The sequence below is a fragment of the Notechis scutatus genome, chromosome 1, assembly GCF_049901735.1.
Source record: "Notechis scutatus isolate UNSWTSFEM ecotype Mainland chromosome 1, rNotScu1.2, whole genome shotgun sequence".
Lineage (NCBI taxonomy): Eukaryota > Metazoa > Chordata > Lepidosauria > Squamata > Elapidae > Notechis > Notechis scutatus.
This window is the reverse complement of record NC_142009.1, coordinates 18,677,011-18,700,630: the sequence shown is the minus strand read 5'-3', so window position 1 is coordinate 18,700,630 and position 23,620 is coordinate 18,677,011. Positions and strand designations below refer to the sequence as shown.

General features: G+C 40.0%; 1 protein-coding gene across 9 annotated transcripts; it reads left to right on the top strand.

Annotated features, from left to right (window-relative positions):
* Window positions 1–161: 161 nt before the first annotated feature.
* ORAI2 (ORAI calcium release-activated calcium modulator 2) lies at window positions 162–22,845 on the top strand. Of its 9 annotated transcripts, none has more exons than XM_087945700.1 (5): window positions 162–329; window positions 3,056–3,149; window positions 18,258–18,498; window positions 20,037–20,573; window positions 20,657–22,845. In XM_087945700.1, exons 1-5 carry the CDS (start codon window positions 203–205, stop codon window positions 20,663–20,665), a joined length of 1,008 nt encoding a protein of 335 aa, XP_087801826.1. In that variant the 5' UTR covers window positions 162–202; the 3' UTR covers window positions 20,666–22,845. The 9 variants fall into 9 exon arrangements, with proteins under 9 accessions (XP_087801826.1, XP_087801321.1, XP_087801488.1 ...); XM_087945362.1 differs by lacking the exon at window positions 3,056–3,149 and adding an exon at window positions 12,571–12,683 and having other exon boundaries at window positions 241–329; XM_087945432.1 differs by lacking the exons at window positions 162–329; window positions 3,056–3,149 and adding exons at window positions 7,063–7,285; window positions 10,523–10,625.
* The last annotated feature ends 775 nt before the right edge of the window (window positions 22,846–23,620 follow it).

The following is a 23,620-nucleotide window of genomic DNA, read 5'->3' as shown; positions in this document are numbered from 1 at the left end:
GAGAAAAAAGGACAGATGCTCGAAAAACTCAAAATATTCAGGTTCAACTGCGGGTAAAAACCGGCTCAAAACGAACTTATTTCCCAGTTAAAAAAAGAAATATTTGCAACGCAGAAAAGAGCGCGAGACCCCTCCCGCCATCTCATTCCCCCGAACGGCTCAGCGGGAGAAAAACGTTAAGCTGGAGAAGGAAAAACGAACGATGCCCTCCGTCACATGTTTGCTACTATCGCGAGGTCACGTGACAAGGCCTTGGCGTTGCCTTGGCAGCACCGCAGGCGACGGCACTGGCGTTCCTGTAGCTGCCGCCGTCACCCGTAGTCCATGGGGTAAGTCGGCGTTGGGGGGGATGTCTGGTGTTGGTGGGTGCCTTGACTACTTTGCATATTCGCATATTCATAGATGCATAAAGAGATAGGTAAGAGTGGGTGGGAGGCTCTGTCCGCCACGATGCAAAAAAAAGTGAGGCTTTGGCAAGGCGTGGGAGGATTCAGAAGAGCTTCCTCCCCTTTGCATCGAGGTCCTCCTGTTCGACGGACACGCTTAACCAGCTGAAGTAAAGACTTGGCAGACGGCAAAAATATGCTCAACTTGGATTAGCATTAAGCCTGCTTTTGTGTTTCGTGGCTTAGTGCAGAGGTCTCAAACCTTGGCAACTCTAAGCCTTGGCAACTTTAAGCCTGGCGGACTTCAACTCCCAGAATTCCCCAGCCAGCTTTGCTGGGTTGCCATGGTTGGAGACCCCTGGCTTGGTGGATGCTGCGAATCCATAACCCATTTGTGTTCAGTGTATTGTTTGGAAAGAGGTTAAACTAGGAACGGTGTTCTGCAAACGGAGTCATAAAATCTGAACTGTAAGCTTGTGTCTAGAGGTCGGCCTGCCATTAACGTTATTTCTACTGTAATGCAACAAATAATAATTGATAATAAACTACTCTGTGTGTGTATACACACATACATACACATATACATATACATATACATATATGGTATTCAGCTTTATTCGGGTATTTTCCCACGTCATTATAGTTGTGCTTTTAAAGTTGTAGCAACGTTTCGGCAGAATCTCATCTGCCATCATCAGGCTTCTGTATTGTGTTCGAACACAATACAGACTAACATAATACAGAAGCCTGATGATAAAGCTGAATACCATACATATAAATACCCACGAAAACTTAAGAATATGAATATGAATATATATATATATATATATATATATATATATATATATATATATATATATATATATATATATATATATATATATATATACATACATACATACATACATACATACATACACATACACATACACATACACATATACATATATATATACATACATATACATACATATACATATACATATACATATACATATATATATACATATATATATATATACATATACATATACATATACATACACACACACACACACACACATACACACAGTAGTTTATTATCATTTATATATATGTATATATGTATTAAATATATATATTGCCTTGCCTGCTGGGGAATACTTTTCAAGTCACTGCTTCCACAATTTGTTAATAAGTAAAGGCATTTTCACAGTATTCTTAATCTGCTATTGAATTCATTTTCTGGGTTTGCGGAAGACAATTAACTAGACTGGAGATACAGAACATATTAAAGTACAGAGAACTTAACAAAAGTTTACACCAAGCAAGCTTAATATATTGTGCAAATACAGCTGTAGCTCTTTAAAAGATGGAGTAGGTGGGAGAAGTTATACTGTAGTGTTATCCTGGATTCCTGCATTAGGCAGAGGGTTGGACTAGATGATCACTAATGTCCCTTTCAACCCTTATCTCCCATAATTCTAAAAACCATTCTACTCCCCAAAATCTTAAATATATACTGTATGGTTGCAGGCGTAGAGGACCACGGTTTGTGTATTTTGTGGCAGCAATCCAGTATTGCCTATCTTGATTGTGAAGGATTCAGATCAAATTCTTTTCAACTCTATGGGAAAAAGTGGGTTTGAATTTGCAGAGTTCTGGCTTATTGCCAACATGCTATTTACTTCCACCTCAGAGTTTACCATAAGATTGTAACCTTCTCGTTTGGTTTGTCTAATCTCTAAGACTACATTGCTGTATACTTATACATATGAACATCTTTTTCTGTCATTTCTAAGCATCAGTAATATACCATACTGCTTTATAAAGTTTTCTAGGCAAAAGGAACGGTCCATATGTGCTAAAAGCTTACTATCTGAAATAGGCAATGAGGAAGCAATATTGAGTGGGGAATGTTAAGAATATTCAGCATTTGCAATAGGAACCAGCTGAGGGTCAGCATCAAAAATGGGCTTGAAACAAAGAAGCAGCTCCCAGTGGCAGGAAGTATCTGGAGTACCTTTTAAAAGCTAGAACAGAAGCCCCTCTCTTCGTGGTATAGGGTATGCGCATGTGTGTGCTTGGAAATTCTCAGAAGATCAGGCCAACACAATGTAGATGTGAGCTCTGTTTGAGAATTATGGATTTCAGTAGGTAAGTGTTTAATACTCCAGATGAGATACTCAGACATTTTCTACTGAAATCTCTAAAAAAATCTTGTTTTAGCTGGATCAGGCTCCCCCCAAAGGGTTTCTGATAAAATATATAGGGTGATATTAGCTGCCAAGGGAGGATGGAGTAGTTATCCAATCCAGATTGGGGAAAGGTGCTGTAGTTTTAATGGAAAAGAATATATTTTCAGGCAGGAGTATATGGAATATGTGTGCGTATATGTGTGTGTCTGTAGATATTTTTTCTATACCTTTTGCTCAGTATGTATTATTCGTCTTCCAATTCAGCTTCAACATATAAGCATTGCATTAAATATTCTCTCTCTGTCTCTCTCTCTCTCTTATTTTGTTTTCTTGTTTGCTGGTTTTTGGATGGCATAAAAGTGAGAAAATTGCTTTTTGAGATTTATTCTTAGGCAGGTCAGTACAGACTTAGCATGCTTGATCATTAAGTTGTAAGGAACATCATCTTCTCTGCATGAAATCAGCATGTTGTGAAAACGTTTGCACACACAGCAAGATGCCTCACCCAGAAGTGCTCTGGTATCGACAGGATAAGGAGTCCAATGCAAGAATTTACAACACAGGAAGAGAAAGCTAAAAGCAGAAGGTAATATTAATCACAATAACTCCACCAGAGAAAGGTGGAAACACAAGAATCTATTTTTACTTGATTATTTGCATCTGTGTACTGGAGTAATTTCCATAGCTATATGTGGGCAGCATATTGATTGGTGTATATACCTAGCAAGAAAAAAAAGTGCTTTGTTTGAGATTGATTATGTGCCATCGTCCATGGTGACTTCTGGCAACAGCATAGATAGATTTTCTCCATGACAGTCTTTCCTAACCTGGTCTTTCAAGTCTCCCAATGGTGCACTCATTATCATTATAATTGAGTCCACCCACCTTGCTGCTGGTCTTTGCTGCTGGTCGTATTATTCTTTTCCCCCCAACCTTTCTCAGCATTGGAGCCTCTCCAGAGAGCTGGCTCTTCACATAATGTGCCCAGAGCAGGATGCATTTGTGCCTTGAATAAGAACTTGATGTGTTGATGATCCATTGATTTGATGTGGTTGATGATCCATTGATTTCTTTTCTGGATTGTCCACATAGTATTCTCAGGAGTGAGACACTGGAATAAACAAATTTATTTGCATGGAGGGGTGTGGAGTTACGAACTTTCAGTGGGGGTACACGATGGTGGCAAAATGATGCAGAATTCTCTTCTTGGTCACCTAATGGCCAGCTATTTGCAGTCCAGCTATGTAAATCCTGGAGTAGTTACCTCATCTGAATAAATGAATTGTGTCAAAACAAAAATAATCCTGCACATGGGAAGCATCCTATGAAGACATCAGAATAAGACTGGTGTTAGAGGCAGGAATCTGGAACCAACGCTGATGGGTTACTGGAAGGGTTTTTCCAAGAATTCTATCTGTTCAATCCAGTCCAACGGATTGGGTATGCTGCAGATCCTGTCAGCCACAGAGTGTTGACTTATCGGAACTAGAAAATGGCCTTTTTCTGTTGCAGCCCCTGCCTAATGGAATATTCTCCCTTCGGGGATTAAAATGGTCCCAACCCTGTTGGCTTTTCCCAAAGTTTAAATAACCTGGCTATGTACCAGGGCCTGGGGCTTGGAAAGCATTATGGGCCCTGTTATTTGACTTTACTATTAGTTCACAGCTGCTGTTTATTTGTTTTGTGGATATTTTTTATTGTTTTGATTATATATATATCGAAATACCACTCACGCATCATCACAAAATATCCAGAACTGTAAAGCCTACAAAATTGAAATTTGGCACATATGTTCCTCTTGGCTTCTAGGTGCTCATTAAGAAAGGATTTTCAAAATAACCATCAGAGCTTTAGTATTTTGTATATTATTATTAACACGCTCTGATGCTAAGAAGTTCTACTCCCCCTCCTCACCTGAAAAGAAATCTTTTCCAAATGCAAAACACAAGCAGAGGAGAGGAGTTTCAATTTTAGTTTCATAGCACCAAGCAGTTTTAGTACAGAACAGTTGAGCTAAGCCATGCCCAGGCTCCTTGCTGTCTCCTTGCTCACACAACAAATGCTGTTTCAGCTTACAAACAGCCCTCAACTCTCTCACACACTGACAGAATGCTAGCTAGATGAATACCAACTGATGCTGGTAGGCAGAGGCAGAATTTTTCCCCTTATTTTCCTCCCCCAAAACTAAGCCCAACCACATAGTTTTGTAGCAAAGCACGTGTACCCTGCTAGTTGTTTTATACTTTTTAGAATTGTAAACCACCCAGAATCATTTGGTTGAGTTGGGTGGCTAGAGAAATGAAATAAATAGTCCTCAACATTTGCTCTGAAATAAAAAAGAAACTGGTCTCCGATGGCAAGTGTGAAACAGGAGAGGGAAAAGCTTTCTCACATGTGATAGTAAATGCTTTCAGATAAAAACCCACTGAGTATCCTTGGATAAATGCCACTTTTTAGTCTCCCCCTTCCTTCTTTTCAGTAATTGTGCAAATTGGAAGTGTGTTAGAGAAAATTTACTTTGAGGAAATAATAGCACAGCACCATCTGTTTGGCAGGGTTGAGATATGTGGACTCCAATTCCCAGAATTCCGCAACTGGGAAAGGTTGGGTAATGAAGTTTTCTTCCATTCTTTGTTGCTTGTTGAACCTTTCCACCATGTTCCCCTTCTGCCTTTAAAGCAGAGATACCAACTACAATCATACAGTACTCAGCTTCAAGTGCTCTGGTGTTCCCAAAATGTTTCCCTGTCTCTAAAAAGCCTTGTTGACATGACTTGTGGCAGAATGAAATGGTCTCTCCCAGGCAAAACTCATGAAGCCAGAGACCTACAGCAACAACTACATTCTCAATATCTCATTAAGCCGTTATTGAATGAATGAATAAATGATTTTTTTATTTATTGGCCAAGTGTGATTAAGCACACAGGAATTTGTCTTATTGCAAGTCATTCTGCAGTTCGGAAGAAATGATTGGCTTCTCAATCTCTGTTCTTTCTCTCTTACAAAGATTTAAAATCTCTGGTGGGAAAGGGGATAAAGAGGAAGGGATGTTTCTAATCAATATAATTATGGTCCAAGAATTACTGCCAATGTTATTGGATTTGATTATTAATGCAGCCCATAAGCAGAATCTAAATTATCTGAGCTTTAATAATTTTAAGACAAGTGTGTATAATCTGTTTGGGGCAAGCTTGCCAATCTCCAATGTGTGGGCAAGACCAAGATAGAGATTGCACGGGATAGTGGTGAATATTGACCTAGATTGTTGATGTAGAAGACTGGTGTATTTAATTGACCTTAAATTTAATTTATATAAAATCAATTACATGCAATAAATAATTTCTTTTCATGTATTTATGAATCCTTCTTTTCCATCATGTTGAAATTTTAAATTTTGGAAAGAGTCTAAAGGCCTCCCACTAAAGGTATTGGGAAGAACATGTCCTGTGGCTGCAGATTGCACCTGGTCTGTAAAGAATTAAGATAGATTATAACAGTATTTTTTGAATTGCTCCTGAAAGAAGAGATAAACTTAATGATTGGTCTAATCTTTAAAGGCAAGAAGCTAGGGGATAAGTCAGTATTATTAATACAATTGAAGGTTTATTATTAGCATCTAATTCCTCCAAATATATGTACATGTTAAATCAGTTTAGTAGCATCCTGGGCTTCTTGTCAGTTGAGAGGATCCCATTATAAAATGTTAAAACAACACATTGTGTTATGCTGTGCTACGGATACTTTAAGAAGGGATTGGACAACCACTTGTCTGAAATGGTATAAGGTTTCCTCCTTGGGCTGTGGGGAGTTGAACTAGAACAGGGGTCGCAAACCTTTTGGACCACCAAACTCATAATTTTAAATCCTGCTGACCAGAGACTCTGGGAAAATCCCCCAAAAAATCTGCAGGAAAATTCCCCACCCCATTTTCCTATTATATATAGTTCTTTATTTGGGATTGCAGGATACCATCTCCAGCTCTGGTCTCAGGGAGAGAGAGAGAGAGAGAGAGAGAGACAGACTTTTGGCTTCATGCAAGGAAAGCAGCAGAGGCAGCAGAAGTCTTTCTTTCTCTGACACAAATTCCGCCAGAAATGAGTCTTTGCCGGCACAGCCTCTTGGAGCAGGATGCCTTATAGCAGCGGTGGGAAAATTTTGGTGGGCCACAGAAGAAATGGCCCCCAAAAGCAATTAATCTGGGCCACGCAGTTCTTGTGCCTCCCGGCTCTCCGAAGGACCCCGGAGTTTGGCCCTTGAGATGCACGCGCCAACCAGCTCCGACACCCTGCGGTGGTTGCCTTAGCATGCTCGATTAGTTAAGAATCGCCCTACCCAGAGAAGGAAGTGGTGCTGGAGGAGGAGGAGGAGGAGGCAGTAGTGGAGAAGCAAGCAACTCAGGGCGCTACTGCTGCGGCGGCTTTGCCTGCGTTTCCGAGGCTTCGATGTTGGGAGAGGCAGCGAGGGCTGGAAAAGGGGAGAGCTGTGCACGGCTCCGTCTCCCTTTCCTGCCTGCACGTGGGGTGTGGGGGAGGAAAGAGAGAGAGCCGGGAGCAATTCAAAGCTAGAGAACTAATGGGGAAAGCTGACGGCGGGCGCTGGGGGAGGGGACTGGTGTTGCCGCCGCCGCCGGGTGTGGGAGCATGCATCTCTGGGACCTGAGCCGGGAGGCACGGGAACTGCAAGTGGGAGCGTTTGATGATTTCGAATAACTCCTGGGACACGGTAGATTGGCGTTTTGTAGGTCTCAGTGAAAGAGTGAGCTTTGTTTCGTCTCCTTTCCGCCCCTGGTAATGCGAGAGATGCTTTCTCTCCCTCCCCCCGCCCAAATAATCACTGGCTGTGGCTGGGTTTGGCAGCGAAGTGCTAAAGCGAGCGAAGTGCCCCCGACACCTTTCCTTGCCTGTCTCCAGGTGACGCTGGAAGAGCCACCTCCCCCCTCCAGCTTTTCCTCAGCTGCAGATCTGAGCCTCTCAATCCTCCACCCGGGATCTGAAAGGAGCTCCCACTTTCTCCCCCTCCCCTCCCCCAATTAATCACCAAGAGCGGCAGTCCTTCTGCAGGCAGATGCCTGCTGAGAAGCCCCTGGAGTGGCAGCCAAGGGGCGCTGCCCCCCAAGGAGAACAAAGCCCCCTTTCTGCCTCTGCTTCTCCCACGGCAGTTGCCCCAGGCCCCTCAGCTCAGAGACACGCCCGCCCGCCCTTCTGTCTCTTCTGTGCCAGGTGGGGGGGAGGCTTCAGCCCAGAAAGTTTTATTTTGCTATCATTAAGCATTTACATTTTTGTTATAATTAAATAAGTGGGTGGGTGTATATGTGTGTGTGTGTATCATGTATGTGTGTGTGTGTTTATATATATATATGTGTGTGTGTGTGTGTATGTATGTATATATATATGTGTGTGTATAAAAAAGTCTGACTCACAGATGAATACAATACAGAAGCCTGATGATGGCAGATGAGATTCTGCCGAAACGTTGCTACAACTTTAAAAGCACAACTACAATGAAGTGGGAAAATACCCGAACAAAGCCGAATACCATACATGTAAGTACCTGCAAAAACTTAAGAAAACATATTGTTCGGGTATTTTCCCACGTCATTGTAGTTGTGCTTTTAAAGTTGTAGCAACGTTTCGGCAGAATCTCATCTGCCATCATCAGGCTTCTCTGTGTGTGTGTGTGTGTGTATTTTTATTTATTTATTTATTTATTTATATGTACATATATACATATATACATTACATATATATATATATATATCATTAAAAATTATATTAAATATATTAGCTTTTTTTAAAAAATCATATTAGTCCTCAGGATTTAAAAGTATGAGTTTGGTCCCTGAGATCCAAAAGGTTGGCAACCCCTGCCTTACAGGATCCCAAAGACTCATTTCTGGCGGAGTTTGGGGGAGAGAAAGAAAGACTTTTTTGCTGCTTTCCTTGCTTGCAGCCAAAAGCAGAAGAAGAAAGAAGTGGAAAGAAGCAGTCGGTGGTCAGGCAAGGCGAGTGGGGCAAGGTCCCCCACTCCACCCTTTCCCCTTCCCCTCACTACCTCGTGTTGTTTGCAGTGCAAGTGACACAAGCCTTGTGTTCCCACGTAGCCTGATTTAGTTGCTTTGGGGGTGACATTTTTCTGTGGACCACCCAAATTTTATCACGAACCACCAGTGGTCCCCAGCCCACTGGTTGGTGACCACTGAACTAGAAGACCTCCAAGGTCCCTTATTCTGTTTGTTCCTCTGGGGGAAAAAACTAGCATTATCCCTTGAGATACTGATGGGTTTCTTTTCAGAGAAACAAACAGAATAACAGAAAAAGAGTTGGAAAGGACCTTGAGTCTTCTAGACTTCTCAAGGGATACCACTGCTTCACAGTTGGGCAAAGAGGTACAGAAACATTTTGGTGCCAAGACACCTAATCAGGTATGGGATCGTAGCAATCCCGTAATTGGAAATTACACTTTGAGTATTCATTTCCAACTGAAACATAACATGCAAATTAAGTAAATAAAAATATATTGCGCAATGCAGATAATAGTTCTTTCAAATCAGCCTCTCTGGAATTACAACATCCATTTCTTATAGATACCATAAGAACTATGTTGAAATCATAGTGGTAGGTTACACTCTGGATTTTTTTTTAACAGCAGAGTGCAGGGGTCAGCAACCTTAAACACTCAAAGAGCCACAAAGTTCCTAACCGGAAGGCCCCTGTTCAATTCTGGAGCCAACCGGAAATCTGGTTCTCCCACCATAGAGTCTCTTAGCACAGCGTTCTTTTTCCTCTGCTGATCGGAAATCCGGCTTCCCCACCATAGAGACTTCTCCTAGCGTGCCGTCCTTTTTCCTCTACCTGTCCTAACTGAAAGTCCTATCAATTGTGGAGCCAACTGGCAACAAGGAGCCGCAGCAAAGGGATGAAAAAGCCACACATGGCTCCAGAGCCGCGGGTTGCTGACTCCTGGCATAGAGGAATGGTGGACTGAAAGTGGGTGATGTTCATCAGTTCCCTTCTCACAGTCGGATCCCTTCTTGATATTTTGACTGCAGGGCTGAGGGACTTGTATAGGCAGTCTCATTTACCGACTGTTCATAGTTATAATGGGATGAAAAACATCACTTTGTAACCAGTCTATAAACCAAAGGAAAGCTGAAATAAAAATGTGATGTTTCATTTAGTAATTGCCTTGCTAAACTAAATTACTAGTCCCAATTGCTGCTAAAAAAGACTATCTCTGTCCCCTTGACATCTCATTTCATGTATTGTTAGACTGCAGAATCTGCAGAATCATACTTGTATAATGTTTTAATGAGTGAGATTCACTATAGTGTTCAGTGGCTGCCATACGAGCCTGGCTGTTCTGCAGCATTTTAATTGATAACAACTATAGTGTCAGTTACATTATAATTGATACTACTACAGATTCTCTATGACTTAAAACCACAAAAGGGACTGGAATTTCTGTCACAGGTCATTGTATGATAAGTTGAGTCATCATGGAACCGACCTGATTTTACAACTATTTTTACACAGTCGTAAGTCAAGTCACCTTGCAGTCTTTAATCAATTCATATGGTTTTAAGTACAAATTAACTTTCTTCAGTGGCATTTTTAACAAGAAACTGACACAAAAAGAATTGCAATTTGCAATTATATGACTGTGGACCACAGGTCATGCGAGCCAGTTGTCAAGCATCCAAATTGCGATCATGTGATGGGGGGGGTGGTAGGGCAGTGTTTTGTGACAGTTGAAGTACTTTACAGACCATGAAGTCCGAGGCTATTATTTTTTCAAACTGTCATTAGACAAATAGTCAGCAGTCGAGGATTGAAGGTATTAGAGATGAGGAAAGACAGGGGGAAATTACAATCAAGTCCATTTCTCTTGTGGCTCCCAGTTTATTAAACTACCTTTCTGGGAATGGAATTGCTTACATTGTATGTTGTTGCTTTCTTTAAGGCACCACATCATTTCTTCCTATCTGAACCATCAACTTCTGACTTAGATGTTGGCAGCTGCTGGTTATATTCTAACAGGGAGCTATTGAATTTTCCAGCTTACTGTAACTCGATTCTTTGAATCTTCAACTAAGCAAACCAGGCTTCCCTATATACTAAGCCATGTATTGGGCAAATGCAAACACCAGCCCTTTAATAGATATAGTTGTGTATTCTGGGTGAGTGTGGCTGTAAAATGTAGGCGGTCCTTGTGGCTGATTTCCATTTCTCTTTGTTTAAAATGAGAAGAGAAAGTGACACAACAGCAAGATGCAGAATCATAGTCAGCAGAGTATATAAGTGACCTAGAAACTGTGCTTGCAGCCTTGCCAGAAGATTGTGGCACACCAGTCACTTGTTGTTTGAATGGTGTGATACACACTCAGAACAGTGGCTTGGGTAGTAATAGCAGCTAAGCTCCAAATCAGCCAGTAAAAAGTGGCTTGCAATGAGCCTGGCTCTGACTCAAAAGGGTGCCTCAAGGATCTGTTTTATATTAGCATTTGACATTATTGTCTTTATTGTCCGTTGGATCCAGATGTGGTCGAACGCCAAGTACTTTCACTGGAATCAATGGAAATTTCCAAAGACAAAAATTTCTGACATCCCATTTGATAGATTTTTGATAGTACAAATAGATCAAACCAGGTGGTTTATTTGGGTGAAATATTTTATATTTACTTTAGTTGAATAAAGGAATGCCTGGCCTAGGACTGACTGCCGGCTGCCTGAAATTTGGCAGTTCGAATCCCACCAGGCTCAAGGTTGACTCAGCCTTCCATCCTTCTGAGTATGAGATAAAATGAGGACCCAGATTGTTGGGGGCGATATGCTGACTCTGTAAACCGCTTAGAGCTGTAAAGCACTGGAAAGCAGTATATAAGTCTAAGTGCTATTCTATTGCTATAAGTGGCCTGTGACCAGTGGTGGGATTCAGTTTTTTTACTACCGGTTCTGTGGATGTGGCTTGGTGAGTGTGGCATAGTTTGGTGGGCAGTGGCAGGGGAAGGATATTGTAAAATCTCCATTCCCTCCCCACTCCTGGGGGAAGGTTATTGCAAATCCCATTCCCTCCCCACCCTACTAACCTGCTTTCCAGCTCCGTTCTCCTATGCAGGGCAACCAAAGAAGACCCAGCAGATCAGCTGGGACTCGGGAGGCAGAGAATAGATGGGGGGCAGGGCCAGTCAGAGGTGGTATTTGCCCGTTCTCCAAACTACTCAAAATTTCCAGTACCGGTTCTGCAGAACTGGTCAGAACCTGCTGAATACCACCTCTGCCTGTGACTGAGTACAAAGTTATTCTTGCACAGTGGCCTCTTAAATAAGGGGGGAAAATAGAGTCATAATTCTAAGTTGGAATGCCGATAGGATTTTTTTACATCCCCTCTGGGAATGTGTTTTTATATTCTGCAAAATCAGTTGCAGTGCATCCTTCAAGTTACTAAAGTCCTGGGCTGTCCTGTAAAAATAATTGATTTATTGTGAACAATTTAATTTTGTATAGTAAAAACTATACTTTTTACTGTACGTTTTGTTTCCCTAAAATGCTGTTTTTCAGAGGTTTCTGTCTTTATTTTCTCAGGAAGGAGGGAGAGACCAAGTTCCTTCTTTTTCTTTTGCTTCTCTCCACTCTCATTTAGGAAACAGCTGGAGAATCTTAACATCCTCTGTTTTCTTTGAGAATTACTAATTTAGAAACTTTGGGTCAAATATTGATATATTTAGACCAAACATCACATTTTTAAATATTCAGCAGTACACAGTGATGCAAGAGGGAGATCAATAGTCTTTGTTCCAGAATCGCATTGCTAAGTGACTTGAGATTTTCCATAGCTGGAGTAAAATGGCGACGAAGAAGAACACTGGAAAGTTTTACCCAGAAATCTAAAGTTTTAATAAACTGTCTCTGTTTCTCTTGTATGGATCTTTCCTGCCTCACTTTCGGTTTTCCAGAGTAAATTATGCAACAGTGCATAATTTCACTCAGAGCCGCGTTTATATCCTGTAGGGCTTGCAAAACTGTGGGTGTGTTTGGCTGCTCTGTGTGACTCAGGAACCATGAAAGAAAAAAGGGTATGGTTGAGAAGGAACAAGACACAGCTGCAAAGAATCAGATGAAAGGTAAGGTAGCCAAGGAGGTTAAGAGAGATTGTCAAGTTCTGAGCAGAAAAATTGCTGTTTTGGAGGGTTTTTTTTTGCAGAGGTGGTATTTAGCAGGTTCTGACCAGTTCTGGAGAACTGGTAGCAGAAATTTTGAGTAATTCAGAGAACTGACAAATATCACCTCTGACTGGAGATTTTACAGTATCCTTCCCCTGCCATGCCCACCAAGCCACGCCCACAGAAACCGGTAGTAAAGTTTTTTGAATCCCACCACTGGGGGGGGGTTACACTTGTGTGTTAGAATTAGATCATGACTGTTATATCTGATCACTAAAGCCAGGTAAGAAAACATGTTTCACTTAATCATAAACTCTCCCTTTACTTTGGAAATTTGGTCACCAAAGTTTAGATTCCACATTCTCAAAATAAGTATTGGAGCTACAGATAGTCCTTCACTTATGAGTACAGTTGAACCCAGATTTTCTGTTCAGCAAGCCAGTTGTGACGTCAGTTGTGACCCATTTTATGACCTGTTTGTCACAGCTGTTAAATGAATCACTGCAGTTAAGTGAATCATACAGTTGTTAAGTGAATCTGGCTTCCTCCATTGACTTTGCTTGTAAGAAGCTGGCTGGGAAGGTTGCTTAGGTTAATCACACGAACCCTAGGACAGTGGAATTGTCATAAATGTATGCTAGTTGTGAAGCGCCTGAATTTCATCACGTGACCATGGGATGCTACAACTGTTGTAAGTGTGAAAACTAAGTTGTAGCCATTGTAACTACAAACGATGACAAAACGAATGTTTGTAAGTCAAGTCTCTACAGATCAGTGGTGGGATTCAAAATTTTTTGCTACCAGTTCTGTGGGCATGGCTTAGTGGGCGTGGCAAGGGAAGGATACCATGAAATCTCCCGTCAGAGGTGGTATTTGCCGGTTCTCCAAACTACTCAAAATTTCCGCTACAGGTTCTCCAGAACTGGTCAGAACCTGCTGAATACCACCTCTGCTACAGATGTACTAAATGGCAGTGCAAAATGATCTTAAGATTTTCCATCGGAAAATTTTGAAAACACACTAAAACATTAGAATCTTTTTACTTTAGGGTCAAAGTTTTAAAGAGGCACAAGATAGAGATTGATAAGCCTGTGCTTATGATAGCTAAGTGCTTCATAGAAGCATCAAGTTGAAAGGGACCACAGAGATCATCTAATCCAGGGGTCTCCAACCTTGGCAACTTTAAGATTTGTGGATTTCACCTCGCAGAATTCCTCAGACAGCCTTGCTTTGCTGAGGAATTCTGGAAGATGAAGTCCACAAGTCTTAAAGTTGCCAAGGTTGGAGACCCCTGATCTAATCCATGTTTAAAGACTGAATACCAGTTCTTTGTTGTGACATTTGGGTGGGAAAGCAATTGATTTTGGACCTCCCAGGAATATCTGAAGAGTTGCAGTGGACAGTCGGATACTTTTCTAGAGGCATACAGATAGCCCCTGACTAACAACAGTTGCTTAGTGACCATATGAAGTTACAACCGCACTGAAAAAAAGTATCTTATGACCATTTTTCATACTTATGACTGTTGCAGCATCCCCGTGGTCATGTGATTTACATTCAGGATGCTTGACAACTGACTCAGATTTATGATGGTTTGCAGTGTACCAGGGATATATGATCATCTTTTGCAACCTTTTGACAAGCAAAGTCAATGGGGAAGCCAGATTCACTTACCCACGGTGTTACTAATTTAACAAGTTATTCACTAACGAAGGTGGCAAGAAAAGTCGTAAAATGAGGCACAACTCAACTAATTTCTCACTTGGCAACATAAATGTTGGGCTCATTTATGGTCGTAAGTTGAGGAGTACCTGTATTTGGTCTGCTGCATCACAACTCTTCTTCTGTTCTAATTATTATTTATTAAATTTGTATACCATCTGACTCTCAATTACTTTTGGTATTATCTGTAGAAAATGTTGTTTAAGAGATAAAGATGCTTCCACGTAGCCATTGGCTTCATCTCTCTTATAACTTCTTATAACTTACATATTGGCAAAAAAAAAATCACAAAATAAAATACAAGCTGAATAGTCAAGACCTTGTTGATCCAAACTCTGTCAAGGACCTTGGAATACTCATCTCTAATGATCTAAGTGCTAGAGCCTACTGTAACTACATAGCCAAAAAAGCATTAAGAGTTGTTAACCTAATCCTACATAGCTTTTTCTCTGGTAATATCACACTACTAATTAGAGCATACAAAACATTTGCTAGACCAATACTTGAATACAGCTCATCAGTCTGGAACCTGCATTATGTATCTGATATTAATACAGTTGAGAAAGTCCAGAAATATTTCACAAGAAGAGTTCTCCACTCCTCTATTTGTTGCAGAATACCTTATGCTGTCAGACTTGAAGTTCTAGACCTAGACAACCTAGAACTATGATGCCTTCGGTCCGATCTAAGTATAATGTATAAAATTATACATTGCAATGTACTACCTGTCAATGAATACTTCAGCTTCAACCATAACAATACAAGAGCACACAATAGATACAAACTCAAGGTAAACCGCACCAAACCTGATTGCAGGAAATACGACTTCAGCAACAGAGTGGTCAATGTCTGGAATACTCTACCTGACTCTGTGGTTTCTTCCCCAAACCCCAAAAACTTTAACCTTAGTCTGTCTAATATTGACCTCACCCCTTTCCTAAGAGGTCTGTAGGGGGCGTGCATAAGTGCACCAAAATGCCTACCGTCCCTGTCCTATTGTTTTATTTATTTTTTTGTTTTATTTTTCTTATATGTATCCATTTCATGTATTCATAGCTATGTTTATACTTATACCTGTTATCTTATAATCGCTTGACAAAATAAATAAATAGAACTGCTTTGCTCGACTTCCCATTACCTGACTTCAAAGAGTAGCAACCAGTTGGGGCCCCATTCTTTCCCTGATGTGATTTCTTTTCATGGAGATGGATGAATTAAAATCACAAATGGTCACCAACCTGCCCTTTGGTGAAACTCTGGGGAAGGGGGGGGGGGGGGGGGGGGGGGGGGGGGGGGGGGGGGGGGGGGGTGGGGGGGTGTGGGGGGTTTTTTGTTGGGGGGGGTAGAAAAGAAATGGAGACAAGATGCCAAACTAATAGTCCAGAAGGGGTGGGAAAAAAAAAAAAAAAAAAAATAAAAGATGCCAAGCCCCAAGTGCCTGGGGGAAATCCCAGCAAGCAGGAGATGGAAGGAGGCATGAATTTCCCTTAATGGGAATATCCCATCCTGCAGTTTCGAAGAAATTACAAAATTGTCTTTGCCAAATTTCCTGGGAAGCCTAAATTAAGCCAATAAGTTAATTATCTCGGCTTCCCAAGTCTCCTGGGAACTGTGCAACATTGTGGTTGCATCATACTGTATATCTCAGATCAGTTCAGGTGGATGTGACAAACTCGATGCCAGAGTTTAATGGAGAAGTTGATTGATTAATTAAGTGAAGATAATAATTTATCAGGCTGGATTACTACCTGAAATAAAAGATACAGGATTTATGCTTTGCGCTAAATTGTTACTTGCTTTTCTCTCTCTTCCAACTGGAAATACCTTTTGGTTCCCGAAGAAGTTACAAGTTTATCTTCTATCTTTTTCTTTCTTCTCAGGCTCTCATTTTGTATTTGTATTGTATTGATTTGATTTTTCTTACGCGTAACAAAATTGAAGTTTCAGAAAGTTCTGGTGGAAGAACTTGAAATATTTACAATACTTACTTTTAAGCACTTTTTACAAATATGAAGTTACGTTATTATTTTACAAAACGTATTGTGTATTATTTCATTTGACCATAAAACTATATTTTGTGCATAATAGTGAAAAATGTACTTGAAGGCAATAGTTATGAGTGTATTGTTTAAATTTACTTTAATATACTATTGTTTGTTGCCAATGAAACTGCAAATCTATCACTTTTTATGCTTGTGTAGACGAAGTAGACAGACCAAAAGGTAAATTTGAAAACAGAAGAAATAAGTATTGCATTAAACGACACGAATATAAAAAAATTGTCAATCAAGCAGCTTCAACAAGCACTATTTTCTGGGAAAGAAGCTAAAGTGGGTGAGGAGGAATCAAGGCACAAAATGTACATTTTGCTACATCAGTCATTGCTGAATGTAATGGGGATTGTTGTATAACCCATTTTTAAAAAATAGAAGTAAAAACAACTGTTGGAAAGTGGGGGGGAAATTGGCGCTTTATACTTGTACAGGTAGTTCTCAATTTACAACCACAATTGAGCCCAAAATTTATGTTGCTAAGTGAAAAAATTGTTAAGTGAGTTTTGCCCCATTTCACAACTTTTCTTAACATTTGTTAAGTGAATCACTGCAGTTGTTAAATTAATAACACAGGTGTTAGCTGAATTTGGCTTCCCTATTGACTTCCATTGACAACCATCATACATGGGAGTCGGTTGTCAAGCATCCGTAAATCACGTGACCATGGAGATGCTGCAACAGTCATAAATGTGAAAAATGCTCATAACTCTCTTTTTTCAGTGCCATTGTAATTTTGGACAGTCACTAAATTAACTGCTGTAAATTGAGGACAACCTGGATGCTATTCAGCTAGTCTAATTACAATATTCTTACGCGCTTTTTCCATTATTTCACTTTCTATCAACTAACTTGTCCAATTTCACCTTTTGTTTCATTTTTCTTCTCAGGACTTTAAACAGCTGTAAACTACATAGTTTCATGCAGTGTTTTATTGCATCATTTTAACTGATTTTAATTATGAAGAGGAATGACAAACAATGACAACACTGTTGTAAAAGAGCAATACTGGAAATGGCCTTTGAGAACAATGGCTATGTTCAGAAAAGTCAAATTTTTATTTAATAATAATTCCTACTCCTACATGCATCAGAAGCACCTTCTTTCAGAAAATTATTGATTTTGCAGATTACCAGCATTTTAATGGTATAATATAATAACTACATATTGGTCAGCTTTGCTCTCTCTCCTCAGGGTTGCATTTACTTGTACTCTTTTTATCATACTTTTTCAGCAGTTCCTTTTCATTTGGTTCTAAAGCTTCCCATTTCAGGGTACGCAGATTGACTTTCCCTTGCCAGCCTAGGCCCATTCCTAAATAGTAATTGCGCGGCGGGGGGGGGGGGGGGGGGGGGGGGGGGGGGGGGGGGGGGGGGGGGGGGGGGGGGGGGGGGGGGGGGGGGGGATTTTAATTCTGTAATTGTCATGCCAACTGACCTCTTTTCCATATTTCCCTTCCATATTACTTTAATTTTTAGTTTTGCTTTTTTCTGCCTCCTGTGACTAAAATGCTTGTGCTTCATTAAAATGCATTGATCAGTACATTCATGCAAGTTGTGTTGGGAATTCTTTAAATGAATGCTTTTATTTAATCACTTGCAATCAGTGAATGTATATGTGTGTATACAAATTAGGATATGCAAAGTAATTATAGAAACACTAATCCTCCTTGCCTAAAACATTGTGTAGGTGTTTGATCACCCTAGCTTATGTTTTATTGATAAACAGTTGCTAATGGTTGGATTTTTAAAAATTTCTGTAGCTTGGCTTTCATCATGAGTTCCGAGTTAAATGTCCCCGTAGACCCTCCATCTTCTACCTGCTGTGCTGAGCCCACCAGCAAGGGCATGGATTACCGGGACTGGGTCCGTCGTAGTTATCTGGAGCTGGTCACCTCCAATCATCACTCTGTTCAGGCTCTTTCATGGAGGAAATTATACCTGAGCCGAGCCAAGTTGAAAGCTTCCAGCCGGACCTCTGCCCTCCTCTCTGGATTTGCCATGGTATGTTTTTATAGCTGCTGGACCATTGGTGGGATTCAAAGTTTTTTACTACCGGTTCTGTGGGCATGGCTTGATGGGCGTGGCTTGGCTTGATGGGCGTGACTTGGTGGGCGTGGCAGAGGAAAGATACTATAAAATCTCCATTCCCTCCCCTCCACTAACCTGCTTTCCAGCTCCGTTCTCCTGTGCAACAAAAGAAGACCCAGCCAATCAGCTGGGACTCAGGAGGCAGAGAATAGATGGGGGCGGGGCCAGTCAGAGGTCGTATCTGCCGGTTCTCCAAACTACTCAAAATTTCCGCTACCAGTTCTCCAGAACTGGTCAGAACCTGCTGACTACCCCCTCTGTGCTGGACTATCACAATTTTTCAGATTTGTGATCTGCGACTATTACTGTGGAACTGAATTCAATGAGATCTTCACTGGGTTCTCTAATACAGGTAGACCTTGACTTACAACCATAATTGAGCCCAAAGTTTCTGTTGCTGAGTGAGATATTTATTAAGTGAGTTCTGCCCCATTTAACGGCCTTTCTTGCCACAGTTGTTAAGCGAATCACTGCAGTTGTTAAGTTAGTAGCATAGTAACAGTTAAGTGAATCTGGCTTCCCCATTGACTTTGCTGGTCAGAAGCTTGGAAAAGGTGATCACATGACCCCAGGACATTGCAACATCATAAATACGAGCCAGTTGACAAGCATCTGAATTTTGATCCTGTGACTATTGGGATTCTGCAGCGGTTGTAAGTGTGACAAATGGGTTAGGTCACTTTTTTCAGTGCCATTGTAACTATGAATGATCACTAAACAAACTGTTGTAAGTTGAGGACTACCTGTATTCAGATGTAACAAAGCTAATCTGTGATCAGAAGTATCCAGAGGAACATTAAAAGTTTGCAATTTAACCATAAAGCCAGACTTTGCATGCAGAATTATGATAAGCAAATGCTCATTTTTAAATGATAATGTACTTCTCCATTCCATTGCTTCCACATCCTGTTTGTCAATTTTCTTTTTGGTTAAAAAGTACAAAGCGTGCATGTCCAGTTACTTTGCTGGGAGGTACTTTTATAATACTTTAAGAACTATCACATAGATGTAAATTTAGGGTATATTCTGGGTTCTCTTTCACTGCATGTGCTCAGAAGCTATAAGCTTGTTGTTTGGATTCATTTGTCTTGGTTTCTGTTATGTTCTACTGTACATCTTCCCTTCCCTTCCCTTGTTTAGGAACCTTCCTTCCTAAACCATAAAACCATATTAGCAGCTCAGTCATGGATTAAAACAAATTTCAATACAATTAGATTTATGGGTGCTTAAAAGATAGATTAAGTGGATGACTTCTTTTCATTTGACTATCTTCCCTTCTACCCTGGCAATATACTTATGTAATTGAGTTCTCCAATGGAACCCCAATCTAAATCCAAATTGATTGGTTATGTGCCATCAGATCAGTATTGACTCTTAGCAACTAGGCAGATACATTTTCTCCACGATGATCTATCCTTAACCTGTTCATCTCTTAACATGTTATTTTGCAGGTGGCAATGGTTGAAGTCCAGCTTGAGATGCAGTACCAGTATCCCCCAATGCTGCTGATCGCCTTTAGTGCTTGTACCACCATCTTAGTTGCTGTCCATCTCTTTGCTCTACTTATCAGCACTTGCATCTTGCCTAATGTGGAAGCAGTGAGTAACATCCACAACCTGAACTCTATCAGTGAGTCTCCCCATGAACGTATGCATCCCTACATAGAGTTGGCATGGGGTTTTTCCACCGTTTTGGGCATCCTTCTCTTTCTTGCTGAGGTTGTCCTCCTATGCTGGATCAAATTTCTGCCAGTGGACTCCATGTTGAGAAATGATAGTACTGTTATCCAGAAGACCAACCAGCACACAGGCTGGCATGCGGCCCTCATCTCTACTATAATTATGGTTCCTGTGGGGATCATCTTTGTCGTCTTCACGATCCATTTCTACCGGTCGCTTGTCCGCCACAAAACAGAACGCCACAACCGAGAGATTGAAGAGCTCCACAAACTAAAAGTGCAGCTAGATGGGCATGACAGGGGTTTGCATGTTGTGTGACAAACAGATGCCTTTTTATTCTTACATTCATGTTCAGCTGAGGGATTTTTTTTAGCAGAAGAAAGGCATGATAGGTTATTTAGAATCCTATCTTTCTCTGATGCCAAAAAAATTGGCTGCTTTTCATTGAGGGCCGGATCAACTTCTCTTTGGTTCTTCATACTACAGCCAACATAACCATGTTTATAAAATTGATGGCTACTTACATTTGGGCAGTTATTCTTCTTTCCACTTCCATAACTTGAAAAGTCTATATAGCTGGATGGTTGTGATGCATTTTAATTGCTGCTACTTGTAGTATTTTTTGAAGAAATGCATGATGTAAGGGAAAAGTCTGTTTGCCATTGCTCTCTCTTACTGGCAAGGTTTACAAGCATTACTTTGGGAATGAGTTTGTACATCACCACATGCAAATAGATGCTGTGGAAATTGTGAAATGTGTCTGCTTTGCGATTTCACACCCAGGGAGTATTTCTGGATTACTGACAAGGATAGATTCAGTTTGAGCCAATAACTTTTACTCAGCCTGCATTTTTTTCTTTCTTTATTATTTCATATTGCTTCTACAAGGTATTTTTTTCCTCTTGAAAAAAGAAAAAACAGCTCTTAGCCCAGAAATCCCCATGTTTTTTGTCAATGAGAATTTTTTTGAAAGTACAGCAGTACTTTTCCTTCTAAATGCTAATTATAAAAGAAAGGTTTAATAGAGGAATATATGTTAAATTTAGAAATCTCTCTTGATTCCACAACAGAGTTATAAATGTGTAAGTTTGTAATTTAAAAACATAATTGCCCTGGAGACACAATTTGTTACCTTGCAGAAGGCCTCCAAGCTGATACCATTCTCCAGTATCAGAAAACAGCTGGAATGTGAAGTACAAATTCTGATTGATGCACAAAGTTATTTTATGATTTTATGATGTAGAAATATTGTAGTAGTAACATGATGTGGATAGTATTTGGAAAAGGCCTTCTTACAAGTCCAAGAATCCTTGTTCAAACCACAGCTCTGTATGTTCAAAGAATTCTAGCTTAGTGAAATGTGGATGATTTCATTTAGCTCTATCCAGTCTGGGAAAATTAAATTTGACCTTACGCATTCTAATTTAATAATAAGAGTTGATCATATGAATAAACAGGTATCTTTCAAAACATGTCCCCTACTACATACATGAGACATTAATGTCCTATTTCCCAGATCTTACAGTATGTAAAATCAAAAGTTACGGTACTATGTTTTGCAAATAAGAGGATAAATTGTATGATGAATTACAAATACATTTCCATGAAGTTTTTTCTTGTGCAAAATAGGGATACTTTGAAAAGGAAAAATAGAATGTAATCTCTGCTGATAAATTGCTCAAAAGTAATACTTCATCCCTTATTTTCAGTCGTTTGCTTGCCAGATATATTAGTTTTAGTATAATTAATATATATCCATTGTATGTGCATTTTCTGCAAAAGACATACTAGTTGCAAAGCTACATAAAATGCCAGTTATTGAATACTCCAAAACAACTCTTGTACTGCTTTTTTAAAATTTCTTAAGTCATTAATGATTTAACTAATACGTGTATTGGAGATGGTATGAATATTTGTGTATCTTCAAATTAGGCCTAAATCACAAGTCTGATGTATAGCTGGTAATTGAGACACTCTGAAAACTGCAATACAACATATAGATTATATGCAGTATTTACATGTCAACAGAAGAGCCATATATTCCTGGAGTTAAAAAAAATATCCTTAGGAGCAGTTGATTGGATCTGGCCTAAGTTTCACTTTAGTTTTATTACAATAATTGGGACAAGCTAGGCACAGTTTAACCTCATGATATCAGCAGGGCTAAAATCTAGCACAATCTATTCTATATGCTATCTAGTGTAATCAGCAAACTAACTGTACACTCCAACCTAGGTTTGAGTCAAATATTGCCCAAGATCATGGCTATCACAACATTTACATGTGATTCAATTCAGATGGAATAAGATGAAAAAATAAAAATATTGCAGAATATGGAGATTCTCAGTAATCCAAGTCATGGTTGTCCCAAAGGTACTTTTTCCCCCAAGAGCTGAAGAAGCTTCTTGGATAAGAAGCGGGGGGAAATTTAAAAAGTCCAATTGCCTCTTCAAAAAAAGCACCTTTGGGACTGTACAGTATTTGATTTTCTGTTCCTAGCATGGAGGGGAAAAGGAGGGAAGGACACTGGCTAACATATCCAGGCAAACTATGGTTTATTAAATACCAACATATTCTTTAATTCTGTATAGCACATTAATTTAATTTGACCTACTCTAAGCATCACAGGTTCAGTTCTTTTACAGTAGAGGTCCCGAACCCCCCAGGTGATTAATGAGTTCTGGTCGGCGGCCTGTTGGGAACTAGAGCTGTGCAAGCGGCAGGCAAGTGCAAAAAGCTTTATTTGCACATGTGCAGGATTAGGTTGCACATGTGCAATCATCCTGTCTCCCGCTATTTTACGGAGTATACAGTAGCTAGTAGGATATTTTTAAAAACTGAAGGAAAGAAGCATCCAACTAAGATATAGAAATGCAGTGGGATTTTTATCTTATTCTGGGGGTTTTATATTGATCAGAGATAGTACTAGATTCTGGTTACTACTTGAAGTAAAAAAAAACAACCCAACCCTTTGTTTTCTCCTTTTACAGAGATGTATTTTTTGCCATTTGTTTAAGGAACTGAATTCCTGAACATTTATGAAAAGAAATTTTGAATAATTAGTTTGTTCCACTGAAGTCTTAAGTATTACCGGTATTAAATACTTTGAACACTACAGCACCAAGATACCAAAACCTTTATTACATCATTTTTGTTCTATTTTCACAAATCCATATCCTCATCACTAAATGTTTGAGAAGGCTTTTCAAACTGTAAAATATAAAACTGTAAAAAGCTTTTCTATGGCTTCACAATGAAGCCACCACTTTTATCTTCTGTGTCCATCTCTCCTCCATTCTTATTTGCTACTTGTTCTAGAGTTGTATTCTTACAGTATAAGACATTATTAGATAGAT

Bases quoted from the DNA above. Each gene is read 5' to 3' on its own strand.
- ORAI2 (XM_087945700.1), top strand. From the start codon at position 203: ATGCCCTCCGTCACATGTTTGCTACTATCGCGAGGTCACGTGACAAGG. The intron at 3,150-18,257 runs GTAATATTAATC...AAATTTCTGTAG, and splicing joins GAGAAAGCTAAAAGCAGAAG to CTTGGCTTTCATCATGAGTT. The intron at 18,499-20,036 runs GTATGTTTTTAT...GTTATTTTGCAG, and splicing joins TCCTCTCTGGATTTGCCATG to GTGGCAATGGTTGAAGTCCA.